Source organism: Pocillopora damicornis, chromosome 5 (genome assembly GCF_964200805.1).
Source record: "Pocillopora damicornis chromosome 5, jaPocDami1.2, whole genome shotgun sequence".
NCBI classification, from domain to species: Eukaryota; Metazoa; Cnidaria; class Anthozoa; order Scleractinia; family Pocilloporidae; genus Pocillopora; species Pocillopora damicornis.
This window is the reverse complement of record NC_142674.1, coordinates 28,629,724-28,647,754: the sequence shown is the minus strand read 5'-3', so window position 1 is coordinate 28,647,754 and position 18,031 is coordinate 28,629,724. Positions and strand designations below refer to the sequence as shown.

At 37.8% G+C, this 18,031-nt stretch overlaps 2 protein-coding genes across 5 annotated transcripts in view; one reads left to right on the top strand and one right to left on the bottom strand.

Moving 5' to 3' along the window:
• The window catches only part of LOC113684840 (uncharacterized), a 51,268-nt gene that overhangs the window by 15,060 nt on the left and 18,177 nt on the right, over window positions 1-18,031 (bottom strand). For 2 of the 4 annotated variants that reach the window (XM_089207690.1, XM_089207689.1), the window contains exons 3-18: window positions 9,793-10,489; window positions 9,411-9,497; window positions 8,923-9,032; window positions 8,182-8,301; window positions 6,919-7,007; window positions 5,866-5,929; window positions 5,540-5,613; window positions 5,297-5,376; window positions 4,525-4,586; window positions 4,286-4,395; window positions 3,549-3,755; window positions 3,019-3,177; window positions 2,092-2,217; window positions 1,488-1,689; window positions 927-1,001; window positions 268-417 (exon numbers count right to left, since the gene is read on the bottom strand). In XM_089207690.1, coding sequence (XP_089063816.1) covers window positions 268-417; window positions 927-1,001; window positions 1,488-1,689; window positions 2,092-2,217; window positions 3,019-3,177; window positions 3,549-3,755; window positions 4,286-4,395; window positions 4,525-4,586; window positions 5,297-5,376; window positions 5,540-5,613; window positions 5,866-5,929; window positions 6,919-7,007; window positions 8,182-8,301; window positions 8,923-9,032; window positions 9,411-9,497; window positions 9,793-10,027 — 1,950 coding nt within the window. In that variant the 5' untranslated portion in view covers window positions 10,028-10,489. Of the gene's footprint in view, window positions 1-267; window positions 418-926; window positions 1,002-1,487; window positions 1,690-2,091; window positions 2,218-3,018; window positions 3,178-3,548; window positions 3,756-4,285; window positions 4,396-4,524; window positions 4,587-5,296; window positions 5,377-5,539; window positions 5,614-5,865; window positions 5,930-6,918; window positions 7,014-8,181; window positions 8,302-8,649; window positions 8,832-8,922; window positions 9,033-9,410; window positions 9,498-9,792; window positions 10,490-18,031 lie in introns of those variants that run through there. The other 2 variants (XM_089207691.1, XM_089207692.1) reach the window with 2 other exon arrangements.
• On the top strand, window positions 13,609-17,884 carry LOC149046342 (uncharacterized). The gene is made up of 2 exons (XM_089207703.1): window positions 13,609-14,321; window positions 14,953-17,884. The coding sequence occupies exons 1-2, from the start codon at window positions 13,786-13,788 to the stop codon at window positions 15,146-15,148; spliced, it is 732 nt and encodes a 243-aa protein (XP_089063829.1). The 5' UTR covers window positions 13,609-13,785; the 3' UTR covers window positions 15,149-17,884.

The following is an 18,031-nucleotide window of genomic DNA, read 5'->3' as shown; positions in this document are numbered from 1 at the left end:
AACCAACTATATGTATCCCAGCACACCGTCCCATTACAAATCTATAAAATAATTTAAGAGAACTATACTAGTTCATCCGGCTATCACATTTGAGCAAGTTGTAATGTTTAAAATCAGTGCAAAATCGGACTGCTGCGAGTAAATCACGTCCGAGACTTTTGTTATAAATTTTACTGATTAGAAATAATACGATATGCGCTGCACGATAACAGCGGCACAGGAAGCAGTTATGTCTACTTATCATTAACACAGCGTTTCAGATCATACCATGCGTGTAAAGCATGTCATGTCAGCGTCACAATCAATCCTCTTCATCAACTGTAGGAGCGGCAAAGACCAAATATGGATAACAATCTTGGGATACCGACACTTTGTAACCAGAGTGTTGTTGTCCTGGTCATGGTAAACCTGAAGAACCTTCAAAAACAAAAAGCGGATCAACTTTCAAGAAACTAATGATGCTGTGAAACCGAGGGTACAATAAACAAGCAGGAGGCATTTGACGAGTAAATTAATTAAAATAACTAGTTGAATCTCGTTCCTTTCTGAAACATTATGTCTTATAAACGCAAGTAGCCTCTTGCGGAGCAAGTAGCCTGCTCGGATCTCGTGTGAATTGTTGACCAAAGTCATTCTCATCTGTCCATGGACAAGACACTTTGCCTCCACAACATCTCTCTCCACCCTGAAGTAAAACGGAATACTGGCAAACTATCATAAGGACTTGACGAAATGCAGGTGGCACCGGGTCGGGAAATTATTAGTGATGAACTCACAGTCCATCTGCAAAAAAACACAACGGCTTGCCGCATCTCGCCGCGGAAAGTGGTTTGAGCTTCGGCTGATGTTTTTCCACCAGATCGGAATTTTTTGCTATTTATTATGACATACCGGCCAGGTTTGTTTCTCAAAATACATGTACTTACAGCATCCTTATTGGCTTGAAGTTGATGATATTTTAGTCCTTGCCAAAACATGTGAAGAAAGAGGACACGCCCATCCTGAAAGAAAATAAAATTCCCACTGAACTTTAGAAGCCGTGTTATGGGTGAAAATTACCGGTCCACTCTTTAGATTATTATTAACTCAACGGTCTCTTTGCATTTAGAAGAAAATTGTAGAATATCGTTTTGTGGTAGTGAAACAAATTCTTTTTGAGTCCATGATATTGGTTCGCAAAAGATCACAAGAACGTCTCTCATTAGAATGATCCTAAGATCTGAGAGCGAATTCTCCTAACAGGCGAAGGTACATACCCTTATTGGTTATTCCTGAGAATTTAGAGTCTATCTAAGACAAACTATTCAAGAAAATGTAATGTAATGATCTGGTAAATTTACGCGACCTCTCCGCCAAATAGGGCAAAGAGATTTAACATAATGGTCACTCTCAGGTTAGAAATGATAAACTCAAACAGCTTGTGTAGTCTACCAATGTTCATCACTTCCACCCACCCCCTTCCCCTGATCCCCTAAGTGGCAACTCACCTGAGTTCCCGCCATAAGGAAATGCGTTGTATCAGGACATGCATCTCCCTCCAGTGACGTCATTATTATCGGGGAATACAATATTCCTAGACACGTGATCTGGACTTTCTCCTTACGAGTGGATAACATTGATTCCCTTCCGCTGACCTCTAACGGTGGAAAAGAACTCCTACCAGGCGGAGGTGATTCAGGACTGGGGGATCTGACAAGGGGAACGGAATTGGAAACATCTTTCTTCAAGCAAACCGAATGTTTGAAAACTAAAATCAATAATAATCATCAAATTTCTTCAAACGTGATTAGTACATGAACTGCCTCATTTTCCTCGATGATTCTGTGGAGTTGTAACTGTACAGTTGGTCGTAATCGGACACCTGTAATCGGACAGTTACATGGCCAATTACATTGAGTATACTCAAATAAATCCACCAACCATAGAATTTATTACAGTAACCATAGCAAAGGCCTACCATCCTAAGCTGGGAATTTAAAAAAAAAAAAAAGAGAGAGATGTAACCGCGCGATGAATCTATCGCGCGCTCTACGCATATCTAGACTGTCAAATTCTTCATGGTTAGGGGTTTCATCTACACGTGCTATCTACCTGTTTCCTTCATTAGGCCATGGACTGTTGGCTCTGGACCTCTGCAAAGCATCTTGAGAATGTTGATTATGGATGTCTTCAATAAAGTCTAGTTTCCAATACTCCACTCGTGTCGCTGGATTCGTCCTGAAAAAGAATTCATTAGAAACTTGAAAAAACCTTCATACATGGCGCCCAAAGTTGTCTCCCATAAAACTGATCGGCTTCGGGAAATGATTATATACGTAATGACAGAGTTGGAAGGCCGGTTTCCCGTCTGGCCTGACAAAACTCAGTCAATTAGCATTTTATGATTTATGCATCAAGTGTTTCAAACTTTTTCTGACAGCCTAAATAGGACGTACTTGCAGTACTTGAAGAGAGCGTACTGAACAACTATTAAAAAGATTCTACAGTAAAATCTTTTCTTTTCTTTTCTTCGATTCAGCGCAAGAACCTTGTAATTCATCGAGAAGGCCGACTCATTTTCGCACTCTTCTTAATTTCAATTAAAGTCCACAATTTACATTCACGTTTTCAGAAAACGCAAAAGAGCCGTGTGAGTGTAGGGCCGGACGGCCTTCTACAGACAGGCTTATGTCAATCCATCTGGCCCTACTCACGTCAGCCCTCACTATGGCTTTCTAAGGAATTGCGCACTTAGGCCGTATCGTCATATGATACATTTACTTAGTGAACAAGTGGTCGTGGTCTGAATGCATAGACCGAGGGCAGAGAGCTCCGTGCGTCAAAACCGAAAGCCAAATATTTTCCCGTACGGTCCTATCTGTCATGTAACTCAGTCTGTAAGGTTTTTTGGGGAAGCACAAAAGATATGAATAATGAAAAACATCCGATAACGAAAGTGTGGAAGGAAAACATTTCCCCTACTATGGTGCAAACTCGTGGTTTTAGCGCTGATCCAGACAGGTGTCAACGGATTCTTACCTGGTATAGTAGACCCAGATCTCTTGCTCATCAATTAACAGGTACATCATGTTTAACTCCCTGTTGTATGCCACATCTTTTACCATGTTTAGAGGAGAAATGGATGGCGGCGGGAGGACTGTGGAGAGGTTCTGACGCTTTCGAGAAATCAAACGAACACTACAATACAAGAAACAAAAAAAAAATGGTGATTTCAGTGCTGAGTAACTCCACCTGCCTTCAAAGCTCACTAGAAACGTCATCGAGTGAGTTTTAATAATAAAAGATACTTAAGGCAGATGAGTTTAATATGCCAGAATAACGATTTAAGTTGACACTGCCGTATTTTAGAACCAATTTCATTGTGAGTAAAGACAACTTAAAAAAAGAAAATTGAAGGAGATTGCTTAAATCTTTCAAAAATTAGTTTTACCAAACTCTATTAGAGTCTGTAGATATTTAGTCTTAAAACCAGCCCCTCCCCCATTACCAGGAATAACTTGAGAACGTCAATTGCACCATGCCCTCCCCCATTTTGTTTACGACTTTACCTGCTGTCATTTCCAACAGCCATAACACGTGTTGACTTTCCCTTACACGTGACCAGACTGAGTGACGTCACTGAGCAGCGTGATGAGGCCCAGAAATCACATAGATGGTTGAGTGAGAACACTTCGATGAAGCGATTAGAACAGCAGTAAAGAAGCTTTGAAGAGACGATGTTCATCCAGTAAATTCCCTCAGAAAATACAGGAATGCTGAAAAGTTTATGATAAAGCGCGTTAAGTTGGCTTGAGAATCAAGAATGACGGTCAATATTTAGTGCTCCTAAGAATTATAGTTCACTCGCACGCAAAACTTTCTTTCGTTACCGTAAGACTGGAAAACAGGGCAACTGGTCAAGAACTAGGGGATGGTTAGTCACTTAATTTCACGAGAAATTAAGGCACACAAATTTATCCCAGAAGTAGTGAGCTCGAGTGCATTTGACATAACACGGCGGCGCAAGGTAGTAAGGTGGTAGTATACTTTACTTCTGGACGCTGTTTCTTGAGCGCAACAAATCGTATCATTATTTGACTTTTTCAGCTCCGCTTATGCCATCCTATGGCAAACCACAATAAAATCGTTCGTGTGTTGGGCCGAACGGCTTAAACTGAGCCTGTTCGAAAAAGGTCGTCCATCTCCGTACTCGCTCGGCTCTTTTACTTTTTCCGAGAACGTGAATTTTACTTGCGGACTTCATTTCAGTCGATAAGTACAGAGTATGGACTGTTAGTGCTCTCACCTGTATATCTCCTCCATAAAGTCAAGAGAGTTTACTTTTATGATACCATCCATGGCAGCAGTTATCACCAGCGCCGAATTCTCAGGGTGAAGCAATATCTTTGTTATGGCCTGAATATGGCGGAGGAAAAAAAACATCAGGATCCTTGAAAACCCACATTGTGGTTACTTGTGTCGTTCATGGTGTCTTCAGTACAAAACAGACAGTACAAAGCTGATATCGAATGAAGATAAGCTCACCTTAGAATGGCCTGAGAAAGTGTGTACTTTTCCTCCACTCTTTGCTCTGCTCCAAACATTTACTGAAAATCAATAGATATGAATAAAATGAAAAATACTAAGTTCTATATCTAACACAAAAAAAAAACAACCACAACCATAACAAGCTTTGACTTGATGAGCACATTTTGGTTTTTTGAGATTCTGTTTTCTTGCTTTCCGCCAGTCATGTGAACTTGTTTGGAGCTTACGTTCTCGCTCTTTGTCATAGGACAGTTTTAGATTAAGTGACAAGGGCACTGTGGGATTGCATCACCTTAGCCATAGACTAAGCTCCTACTGTGTTACGCAAATTGGCGCTGCTTCACGAAAATATCCCACGCTTCTCGCCAAAATCGCGGGAAGTCTCGAGTTTTGCCACTCGAAGACCGCGTCACATTACGCATCAGCCAGGAGTGTAGTAAACTGCAATCTTGCCATTGCATGATTTTGGTTTAAGAAAAGTAGTAAAAACTCATATGAATAACACGGACGAGGTGTCCACACCCCCCTTCCCCCCCCCTCCCCCACCCCCTTGCTTGTATGGTAGGCCTCACACCAAATAAACCAAATAAATCATAGTGACTTCCTCATTCTCGCTTTCGCGCGCTTTTTGTTGTTGAGTTACAACATGTACCTGTGTTCGGGGTGGGTTCTAATTACTTTGGCTTTAGTTTTTCGACACTCAGTCAAAATATGCTCCATAACATTCGCTCACAAAACACTCAGCAGAGTTAAAACCATGAAATCTTACCATCACAATCAGTTCCTACGGTCACCAGAAAGTTACAAGCTTTTGAATAAACACATCCAGTCACTGGACCTCGGTGAGCGCTGCCAGAAAGAAATAGGAAATGACAAACATTAATTTGGCACTTTTTGTTTGCTCATAAAAACAAACCTCCGAGACATTTAAGCCTCGCACAATGTAGTCTCATAAAGTGTAAATTGAAAAGTAGAAAAACCACTAACAAAGGTTCACATGTACATCACTCACTCCAGTATCTGAAATAGAAGATTTCCTTCCATGTCGTAAGCCACTACATTCCGTTCAGACAGACAATAGAGACGCTGTCAAGAAAATATGTGTAGAAAAACAAAAGTAAGGTTTGAAGTGGATCAACATTAGCAGATTTGGCACAGACTTCGAAAATAAGTGGATTTCAGATCGGGAGTCAGTCACAAATTTCAAAGCATGGATCCTCAACAAACTTCAGATTATGGATCCTGGATGTTCCTTCAAGACTGTACAGATTTCATTATATACTTAAATTTGACATTTTCTGCAGGTTTTCAGGACCAAAAGCTACAACATACACTAACCTGCATGGCTTCATCCAGCTCTACTTGTTTTACCCAGCTTCCCCCCATGTCAGGATAAGATGCCCTGTGGTTGTGATCACACACTATGCTAGTATCATTCAAAATGACCTCTAATTTGACACAATAGTACAATGACCACCGTGGGTGGTGGGTAACTACCGTAGAGAACACGCCCCTGATCAGTTAGTTTTGGGTCTTCCAGTGTACTGGGTTTCAGATCGTTCTAATGCTCTGCCACTTAGTCAACGCTTTCCCACACACACCACCCTTACTGGTTTTAAGTTCATTGCTCTCTAGTGCCAGCGTCTCGTTCTGCTAGTCAGTAAACTGTTTGTCTGTGTTTGATATTAACAGTGATTAGTTTACTTCTAATGGTATCTATATTTCACCAACCCAAAAATTATCATTTGAATTAACCAAGAAGCAGAGGAGGTCAGCTGAATTAAACCTTTGAAGATCACACTTCTCCCTGCCCAAGAACATTTTTGTTCCTAATAAAGTTCCAAAGTTTTTTTTCCTATTAAGTCCCCATGAAACGAGTTAACCCTATGAACCCTGAGAGTGGCTAGCAACTATTATCACCTAACAATATCACCCCTGAATCCCTCATGAAGGTCACGAGAAGAAAGGAATTATCTCTACCTAAAGAAGCCCATCATTATTTTAATGAATTTGTTTAAAAATAAATGAAGTGTAGAGAACAGTGTTTGGAGAATGTGCATAGTGATGTTAGGATGTAAAGTAGGGTTAATTAGGACTCTTGATGCCTGGTACATCACAAAATGGTAGCCAAAATTGGACTAAGGGATGGTCTGAGATGGATGAAAATGTAGCCTTTTGAATTCGAACTAATCACTTGAAAACATAAATTTCTATTTGTTGTTTCTTTTCTTTAAGCAATTTGAGGCTCCACTGGCACTTTCACACTCAGATACAAGTTTGTAATTGAGTAAAAGGTTCAAAATTGTAGTCAGTGAGGATGTTCATCACAACTGGTCTTTAATTATAAATAATAAAGTTTCAGATTGGCACTGTTCTTAATTATCATATTACCTCAAAACTAAACCATAGTTGGCCATGGGTCTTGAATCTCTATCCAAGGCTTTCTGTCTGTTTTTATCTAGTTCACCAAATGTCCAGAACTTAAAAAAAAAAAATAATGGTCTAAATTAAAAGTGTTACCATGAAAGCTTCTAAAATTCACCCTTTGATTTCCAGAGGTGTTAAATACATACATGTTACTTCTTCTGACAGTTATCAAATGAATACAGTATGCAGAAAATAGGTGAGATAATTATAAGCAAAACCATCAACTACAGAGTTCTATCTTGATGTGACAAAAAATCATCTTTTGTTACCCAATTCACAAGGTATAAGCGAGTGTAAAGCAACTTTAGGGGTTAATAAAATGTTTTGCTGTCTTCTTGCATGTGTGGGACAAAGAATAGAAAACTCCTAGTCCCCTGTGAGAAATTGAACCTCATACCTTCAGATTTTGCACTTTCATACTTTACAACTGAGCCAGAGAGACTCTAAGCTGAGCTGAGCCATGGCTAGGTTCATATATAACACACATTCCCCATACAGCTAGGATCAGAAATGTTGCAAGTCTTTGTGCCAGTTAAGTATAATAAAGCATGAAGTATGATGAATTGTAAGGTTAAAGAAAAAATGACATACAAAGATGTTTCTTTGGCTTGTCACTAGTGTGGGACAAATAATTATAACAGTGCAGAAAGGGAAAATTACCTGTTACTAAAAACTGGATCATTGCCTGACGCAATTCAAGAATTTTTATTGGCTTAGCCTTCATGAGTTATGAGCCATTATACCATGCTCTACAAATAAATTTGGGAAAATTTATCTATATTTTATAAAAGAATTATTCCATTTGCACTTGTTGGATATTAAATGATTATGGCCACCTTGGCCCTCTGGGTCTTGTTGGCTATCACTCATCTCACATTCAACATGTGCCTCTGGAATAATTGTTTGTTGCATGATACTTAAGCTGAATTATACACGTATTTTGATAGGTTCCCACTTCTGATTTATTGAAAGGTAGATGCACAGGTGACATCACTAATGCCAAAATTTTGTCCTTTTCCATTATAATAAGTATAAAATAAATAGATTCCATGTTGGTCTGTACAGTTACTGTAATAGCTTACAGAAGACATCCAAATGCCTTAAGGAAATCAATGACACAGCTGGCTGTGCCCATGTGCAACTTTTTTGTTTTTATTCGCTTTTTGACATCATCCACATTTATTATCTATAAAAAATTAAATTGTTAATTAGATTATCGGATTATACCTTCATGCCTCCTGTCCCACCAGTGATAAGTTCATCTTTAACATGATTGAAGACCATACACAGAACTGAATGCATCTCAGCTGCCACTGAAAATACTTCATGGAAGTTTAGATTAAAAACCTACACAAGGAGGTAAATAACAGAACATAAGACACAACCACAAAGCTATTTACTGCATGACCCCTGTGAAAAAGAGGGTAAGTCAAAGTTCGTCAGACAATGCTACATGAGCAGTACTGCACATCAAACAAATGATTACTGCTCCAGAACAATTAAACACCAGCCTGAGGGCGTAAAGCTGTTTGGTGAACCAGCTCATCAAAGGCGACTGATGGGAAATGTCTTTACAAAATGACACAACAGATGAACCCAAGTTCTCCCACATTGCCAGCAGAAGAATAAAACTGGTACAGTCATTCAAATACAGAGAGAAACTGCACATGACTAGCAAAAAGATAAGGAACCTACTCTCTGGTAATTACTTAAATTCCAGCCAATGACTGTCACTTTTTTATCCAGAAAATTTTTCCAGCAGCTGCCCCTTAGTGTAGTACATGCATGTGCATGTACATCTGCATGACAACCCTGTAGCCTCAATTATACAAATATGTGATTTTCAAGCCATCTTTCCTCCTGTCAACTTTAAATTGTAAGTCCTGTATGTACCAATTGGACTGTATGTATGGGGATTATATCTCCTTTAATAAAAATTGTTTTACTTATTTAAGGAGCGTTACTTGCCTTTAGTGCATACTCTTTGGATAATGCAAAATAAACATTGAACTTCCTTGAAAATATAATGAGCCTAAGAACATTAAACTGGTAGGAGGGGTAGTTCAAATGTCTTGTGACTGAAAACAAATAAACAATAAATTAACAAATTGTTTGAAAGCAATTCTAATCAGCTCATAATTTGCACAACTAATGGTCCTCTAAAGCTACAAAGTGAAGCCCATGTTATAAGAATACATTACAAATAAAAGATTTCAAAGAGAATAGCAGCCGTAATTAAAGAGATCATAATATTTAGTGTCTTATTTTGTAAATTCATAGATCTTTATTATAAGTATATTAACCCACAGAAATTATTTGAGCAGATTGTGTCATCAGAGAAAATATCATGTTCCTTGATCATTACCTGTATTTTTTGTCCTGCACACATCATTTCCACAAAGACCACAATTTGATAAAGAAAATTTGCTTGTTACTGTTATTCTTACATATTGTACCTGTATTATAGACACTTTCATAAGACCAACTTGTGATTCCTCTCGAGTCAAGTAATACAAACTGCCTGAATCGTGAATTGTGTGTCACTGAGGAAAAGAGACAAATTAAAACTAATAAATCACAAGTAAATCATACAACTACTAAGAAGGGTGTCAATCATATGATCACCAACTCCTAACAAGCAGAAGACTAATTTTTTTACGACAGCAATGTCTATGCATGTGCTGGTTATTTGGATGTCAGATTTATAACTTTATGGGCATATTAACTTTCCAGCATTATCACTTGGATGAAGATAAAAAAGTTGGAATTTCCCTTCTGCCAACACCCTTCCTGTGCACCTTTTCTCCATCCCATTTTGGAATCATCCCTATCTCCTACCTCCGACAATCTCGCAGTTTTTTGAGGCATGTTTGTATGACCCTCTACTCTGGAAGCCATACGGGATTTGCAAATAATTGCTTCTTTCACTGATGCTGTATGTTACTTCGCTTTCTGTCTCCTCGCCCTGTGATTCCACTCTGCCTCTTTCAAAGCATTCTACAGTCCCAGCATTTCCAGCATCAGGAACTGCTAGCTCCTCCTCTTTGTTCTCCAGCTTTGTAGATCGATCCATTTTATATTTTAAAAGTTCTGGGACTTTTGCAATTTAATAGCATGTGGTGTTTTCAAAGAGAGGTCCATCACTATGCGAAATGCTATTCTGTCAGTTCACTGAACATCATATAAACATCTTAGACAAGCCAAAATAACTTCACTGCAATATATACAACGCGATATTGTTTTTTAGTGAAATGCCTTCAAAGAAACCCATGCAAAAGCGGAAAGCTTGCTGTCACGATTGAATCAAATTAACAAAAATTCCTCCACATCGGCAAATAAACCTCTCGAATGTTCCTTGATAGTTTTTGGTCGACAAGAAATTCCTTATGGACAACTGTTTACTCCACAGAGCCATTGTAGACTTGTATTCATTGTAGTATGGTACAAACATTCACATGTCGCCATTGTCAAGAACACATTCTGCAATGCGGTCACAGTGTGATGGAATCCAACCAGCTGCAACTTTCTCGCCAAGCTTTGAAGTTAAAAATATGCAACTACCCACTGATTATCCAGAGTTGTTATCAACTTAACTAAAGTTTGAAAACACTAAGAAAAACTAGTTTCATAACGTTTGAATAGGACTCGATTATTTCCATATTTTAAACAAATTAGTATTAATCTGTCTTGTCGAGTCTTGTCGCAGGTTGCTAAGATACGAGAAGGAATGGGTACTAGAGATTTGTACGGTAGCTACAGTGGCCCATAGGGGAGACGTTATCCATTTTTTTAAATTCAATTTTATCGCGCGATATATAATTGTAATATGACGGAGTGGAGTCCAATTCGGTCTATAATCCTAAGAGTGATTAACAAAATCGGACCACCGCGAAGCGGGAGTCCGATTTGTCAATCATGAGTATGATTACAGACAGAATTGGACGACACGAAGTCCTTTCACCAACAAATCATATCTGTTACAATTTCCGAAAATAACAAATACATTTAGGACAAATATGTGCAGTAGAGATAATGTCTCAGTAAAAAATTCCTCAACTTCCTCGATTTTTTTTTAGGATAAGTGGTTGTTGCTATGGTTATTGTGATCAATTCTGTGATTGGTCGATTTGACTGAAAGGACTATGGTTGGCTGCTTTAACTGCCCGATTACAGGTGTCCGATTACAGCCAACTGTCCGATTACAACTCTTCAGAATGATTAGTGAAAAAAAAAAGCAGCTACTGCACCAATTACAGAACAGAGCACAGTCAAGGCTTCTCTGTTTGTATTATTATAAAGAATCCTTTAAATTCCCCACGCATTACTGTCAATTTTCAAAACAGGCTTTATTTCCAAAACTAACAACGGTGTCGTTAGCATGCTCTATACTCTCATAGAACACGCCACAATAAGCCAATCAAAATTCCCTGTTAGAATGGTTCAAATAATCTGACTGGCTGTACAAGACTACAGCTATCAAAAATGTCAAACAATCAATGTTCAAAAACTATCAAAGTTCACATTCTGAAATAGTTCACTGGCTTAATATTGCAGGCAAACATTGCGGATAACTGTACAGGTGAAAACTACAAAATTCGCTGCAGTAACCTGATTTTCACAGTTTTACCGTATCTTGTATGCTTTTTTCAATAATATTTTTGATCAAGTTTCCCAGGTATAATCCGAAAACACTGGGAAAAAATTGGATATATATGACTTTCTTAACTTGTTTGTAGTAATTATACATATCTTCGTTAGCGAATCAATTTTGTCGGGTTTTCATAACACTTCTGTTAAAACGCTCCCACATGTTTACTTAGCAGAAGAAATCTTAGCAGAAGATCAACAGATAATGGACTCTTAACTCGAGATTTTAATTCAAGGCGCTGTAAAAAAGAGAAGAAAAAATCACCGCATTATATTGGTCTGAAATGATATGTAATTAACTTTCAGGCTGCATTGTGAGTTGTTACTCTCATTCGCCGCCATCTTCAACATTTTTTTAATGGGGTGCATGATAAATTCATCCACCCTGGTAAAGCAGTCAGAGTTATTTTTGCATAAACTTATACAAAATGAAAATAGCTAAGTCAGTTTTGGCTGACGGTCGGTTTGTACAGAAGACACTCAAAAGAATTACATAAGGCGGTACACAAAAGGTTTCTGCAAATTTAACCTTTCTTATGCAAATATAGACCAGAAGCGGAAAAAAAAACAAACAAACAAACGCAACGCTAGATTTGGCATAAAGCTGAGAACAGTTGGTTTTTTTGTGCTGATTGAATTTAGTCAATAAACTATGATAGGAAGTTCCGAGATGAAAATCGAAAGGCTTCTTTTTTGCGACGAAATGTACTTTCTTGAACAGACTTGCTGGAAATTATAATTGATTATTAATTATAAATTATAATTATAATTGATTCAAGTACTGTAAATAACATACGCATGCAATAATATTGAAAATGATTCTGTGAAAGTACTTGATAATGACAGTTTTACATGAGAAAGAAAAGTTCAGGTGACAAGCTCCATAACAATTTCATCTGTCAATCAGGCTTTCTGAGCGAATATACAAAGACAATGACTTTAAAAATGAAATCATTGATGAACATTACGAAAATACTTCTCGTAAAATTAAGGAAAAATTTACTTTCAAAAGAGAGCACCAAAATATTTTTGCCGGGATGACTACTTTGAAAGGTTATTTCTTTGAGTTCTGTCTCTAAACGATTATCGTTACGGGAATGAATTACAATTTGCCTAATGTTTCTAATCAAGATAAAATTATTTATAATCCTCTAAGCTGAATGGCTAAAAATTCCTTCTCAATAAAAGAATGAGTGAAAAGATTGTTAAATAAAAAACAAATTATGTGCAGGTCTGAAAAAAGAGGTGTCTGCAGAACGAACTAAACCCACTTAATTTCACCTGCTTGACATGTCGTGGTTGAGTGCACTTCTAATGAACGGTGCACAGTGGTTCAGTTTTCTCTCGTGCAGTAAGTGTTCAGTGAACGCTGCACGAGCTGTAATGGGTCACGTGGTATAGCGACGTCAGATGAATCTGGTTTTTTACGGCGTACAGTTCGCAAGCTTTTTCCCGGATTTACTCAGAATTTTGTTTATAGATGTTTCTACGAAATTAACAAGGAGATTAGTACAAGCAACTCTGAAGAAAACGAGTTTCTATTAACTCAAAAGACACGTCAGCAGAGACGTCAAGGATTGTTATGGTGCTCAGACATACTCTATTACTTTTCTTCACTTAAACCTCTTGATCATTGTCTAAATCGAACTGTTCTCCATGCTTGTTATGTACGTACATTTAAGAAATTTGATGAAATTATCGGTGGCATAGGCCTTTCCTTCAATAGAATTTAAGTAAGAACCAATCAGAAAGCTTGTTTCATTTAAGTTATCAATTAATTTCTAATTATTTGATTGTTTCCTATCAGATCTGCCAAAATCCGCTGGTGATAATCACGTCATCGTGAGTAAATGCAGTGAAGATATGAAAATGAAAAAAGACATGATGTGCGCGCGCACGTTTCTCAGGAAAATGAAAAATGGCACCGCAAACTGCAGGTTACTTATTTCAGAATTTGATGTTCATTGGTTACTAGATTTTAATTTTTTTTTATGGCTTCGTAAAAACTACCTCTACCTCGAACTAAACTTCAAATATTAGATTACTAAGGATCCAGTTATTATCTATTGCCGGAGTGTGAGGGGGGAGTCGGAAGGTTTTGGGGAAATCACATGGTTTGCAGGGCAAAGGAAGACTATAGAAATTGACCACCAAGTGACTGCCAATGAGGGGGAGATCGTGAGAATGCTACAGAGCCTTACAGGGGGATCCGGTCCCTCGGAAGCTGTTAGAGGGCACAATACAAATGAGGCAACAACAAAGCATTTGGAGAAAAAGGGGCTTGATATAGAGAAATCGCGAACGAGAGGAATCGAGGGAAAATATTCTTTGATGAACAAACCATCACTTGAAAATAAAAATTCTGCCATTTTTGATTCTTTGACTAAAACATTTCTTCTTCACTTTTTCAGTCATGAATTAATAAATTTCATGGGCTGCATTAGGAACTTTACACTCGACCAGTGCTATGGTGATTACCTGAAAACTCATCACAGCATGATGGAACCAATGAGACGAATGTCCGATATGAAAGCCAGAATTCACAATTTTGGCCGCTTGATGTGTGGTATGGACGGAAATGGTTATAATGTCACAAGGCTGCCAAAGAACATCACTAACCTGCTGAAATGCAAGAAAGAGTTTTACGACAATGGAAAAGACTGTGCTAAACCGTTCCACAACAAATTCAAGGCCAAGGCTAAACCAGAGGACTTGTGCAAGTAAGATACCAAAACTCAAATGAGGGTTGAAAGTAATCTAGGATTGGTTCAATTTTCGTTACTAAGCATTGTGATTGGTTAGAAACTAACTCCCGCCACTTTCTCACCCAACCAAGACTTGGTTACTTGCGTTTTACCGCGCTTCTGGTAGTTTGTCTTATTCTTCTCTTTTGAGATCTGATTAGCTGCTGTAATAAGTTTGGTTTTGATTTAAGACATTCAATCGAAAAGCGTTTTAACAAGCTTTTTTTCCGACGAGACTTTTGTCCTGGAAAACTTAAACTTCAGAGGTAGCAACTTCAACTGTGTTGAATCCGTCCACACCCAAGACTAACTCGTTAAATTGGAATACTCTTCCTGAAATGTTACATGAAAACAGTTGAATTCCATGGCGTATATAGGAACGAATGACTTTAATAACTACATTTATTACATTAGATCTTCATGGTTAATGAAAAGCATCATCGATACATTTGAGTCGGTAAAAAAACCTCTAGGGAAAAATGTCCATAGATCATCTGGCTCTGTACGCCAAAGATTATTATTATTATTATTTTTCAATGAAAGCTAACAAAGATTTATTTACCTCACAATTGAAACGAGAACAGTAATAACTGCTTTTTTCTCTCAGATATTTCATGAAAGCAAAGGAGTGTCAGGGAGATTTGATGAAGAAGTACTGCGCACCGAGCAAGCCCCACAAGCCTGATCCCTTTAATCCATTCTGTCCCGGTGAAAGGGATCCGTCCTCTCATGCAGGAGCAGGAAAACTGTACACGGGTGTGGCCCTCGTATTTGTGGGCCTTGCTGGCCATTTTTTGTCGTAAGCCTCTGACTGCGGATGCACACGAGTTTTCCAGTTTACACTATGACACTACATCGAAATATTACAGCGAATATTACGTCGAAAGCACGACACGATTCCTACATGATCCAACAAAAGAACACTTGACCAACGACAACTCGTCGGTAAAAAAAACATCTCACAACACACCATCGCAACAACAGCCATAACATTGAAGTCAAAGTAATCACGCGTGAAAATGACCCCGTCAATCTGCGATTGTACGAAGCGTATTAAATCAGAAAGCACAAGCCGGGACTGAACTCCCGTGAGGAATGCACTGAACTTAACTATCTTCTATTTTAATGTTCTATTTTAATGATTTATTTTAATGAGCTATTTTAATTAACGGTTTTAACACTTATTTTAGAACATTTTATCACGCCATTAGTTTTCATGCGTCCTACTGGCTAGTTTTACACTATGCTAATTTACAGTGGCACCTCCAACGTTTAAAACCATAGCGCAAATATTTTATCGTCCTCCCTGATGATGCCGTAGAACGGCGAAAGCTCGGAGTAAATAAAGTAAGAAAGAACCACAGTAGCACTTAAAGGCTTCATTCGATCAATATCCCACACTATGACACTGTTAATAGAATCATAGAAGACAACTTGAACCAAATAATTTTTCGAAATCTTTAGTTCATGCAGATGTCGAATACATCCGTCCTCACGAAGCTCAGAATTTTACTATTGAATCAGCAATTGGAAGATTTTCCCAGCTGTTATGCGAATGACAAGTGTTAGTTTTCAAAGTTATCATATCCATTTTATTGTTATCATTTATTAGCCTACCGTGCTTGGAAATTCCTTTGCCTGTTTGCTAGCACTGGAAATGTATACAATGTAATGTATGTATACAATAAAGCACTTTGAACACAAATAATATGGCGTATTAGACTAGTGTTGCAGACAGTAGCTAGCCATCCGACAGACCACAGGGTGAGTAAACTTGTTAAGCTCCATTATGTTGTAAAGAGAACTCTATTGTATGTTTAAGAGACAATAACGCGAAAAACTGACTTTAGAAAACCAGCTAAAATAAAAACGAAACACGTTTGGGCACTTCTAGTTTTTGATTAGCGATTTTTTGGGGAATTTTTTAAAGTTTCCTATTACCCTCTAAGAACTATAAACTTCACGTAGTTCTTTGCTTATTCGTGGAAGGCAATTTTACAATGACCTATGAATTTTCATCTCGTTGAAGAAACTTATATTAAAGACATAATAGTAGTACCTTGCAGTTCCAGTTCTCCGTAATTTTCTTCTGTAACATCAAGGTTTTGAAACAAAAACTGAAGAAGTCACTGCAGGCACATTTAAAATCTCTCATCGAACAAGTTTTTAAAATGAATTGTATGTCTTAATTAATCTTGCAGAGTTTAAAGTGACTATTTTTAAGCAACGAGAGCAACTTGTTTCGAAAGCTACTGACAAGGCGATACTAATTGAGAAAACAGCAAGCATATTGATTTTCAATTTACTTCGTTTAGCTGCAAGGAAATAATTTCTAATATTACCTTGGACTATCTATTTGTTTACACATGGGATTTTGATCTCTACATAACTTATCTAATGGAAGAACCCGAAGGCAAAAACTCGACGGCATTCCAAGTTTTCGTCTTCTACAGATTAAGAATACTACTAGGCCCTCTTAGAGAAGTTTATCAACACAAAGCTCAAATCGTGAGCCTCAAGTCAATGATGTTGCAACAACCCCTGACGTTAATATCGAGCAAAATGGCACCTTGAGGGAAAGTGGTAGTTTTATAGTAACGTTTCACAGATTATTTTTTGAGAGCACATTCTTGGTAGTTAGGCTTGGGTGAAGTATGGACAAAACCGGGTACATGGCCAATATCGGAAGGTTGGGCAAATATCAGACCTTTTGTTGCTTAATCAGAAATTCACAAGTTTTGCACTGCTCGGGTTCATGGCTTTGCTTTAGTCTTCAACGAAAGACCGTTCAGTCTTCTTTCCAATGTTTCGTGATAAATAACAAAACTTAGTTGAAAGATAATCTTTCGGATGAAGCTGCTTGCCTTGAAAAGGTCACTAGGGGTTCAAACCTCGAGGAAATTAGTACACCTTGATGATTTACTAATTCTTTTTGCGAGGAAACCTCTCTCGTAATATATAACAAGCACGTTTGAATGTTTTGCCTTTTTCTCTTCTGAAAATTGTACGCTTAAGTAATTTCAATTTGATTGAAATAATATTTCGGCAAAAGAAGTACACTCAACAGAGAAATTCAGAATTTACCCCCTTGACGGGGATCCAAAAAGGTCTTATAACTGAGTATCACCTCAAACGCTCATTAAATAAAGAAAAGCTTCATTGCTCAGAGGTCATTTGCATACAGATGACCTGGCAACTGAAGAACTTCAATATCAAAGGATGATTATGACCCTTCTCACGTACACATCAGCAAGGATCTCTGTGGGATGCGAAACTCTACTGATACTCAGCTGATACCCAACTGATATATACCTTAACTAATTTTCTAGTGATTTTCCAAATAGCGGTGGTATATTATCGATCACATTTTCCGTATCACATAAATTTTCATCCGTTATAGAAATTCCGTAAGTTATTGATTCAAAATCTTGTCACATGCGTAGACGTTTAGAGCTGGTCTTTTTTTAATTTATAAACATTTTAGAAATATCAATTAAAATGAGACTTCAAGATGGATACAACATGTAATAGTGAACGTTTTCCCTATATGCACCTTTGGCAAAAAAACCGCAAGTTACCTAAAGGTTTTAAAATCGAATTAAGATCTAATTTTACCTTAACTGCTTAATATGAATTTATTCCATAAATTTTCTTGTGTTTACTGTCGTTTCCTTTTTTATAATTTT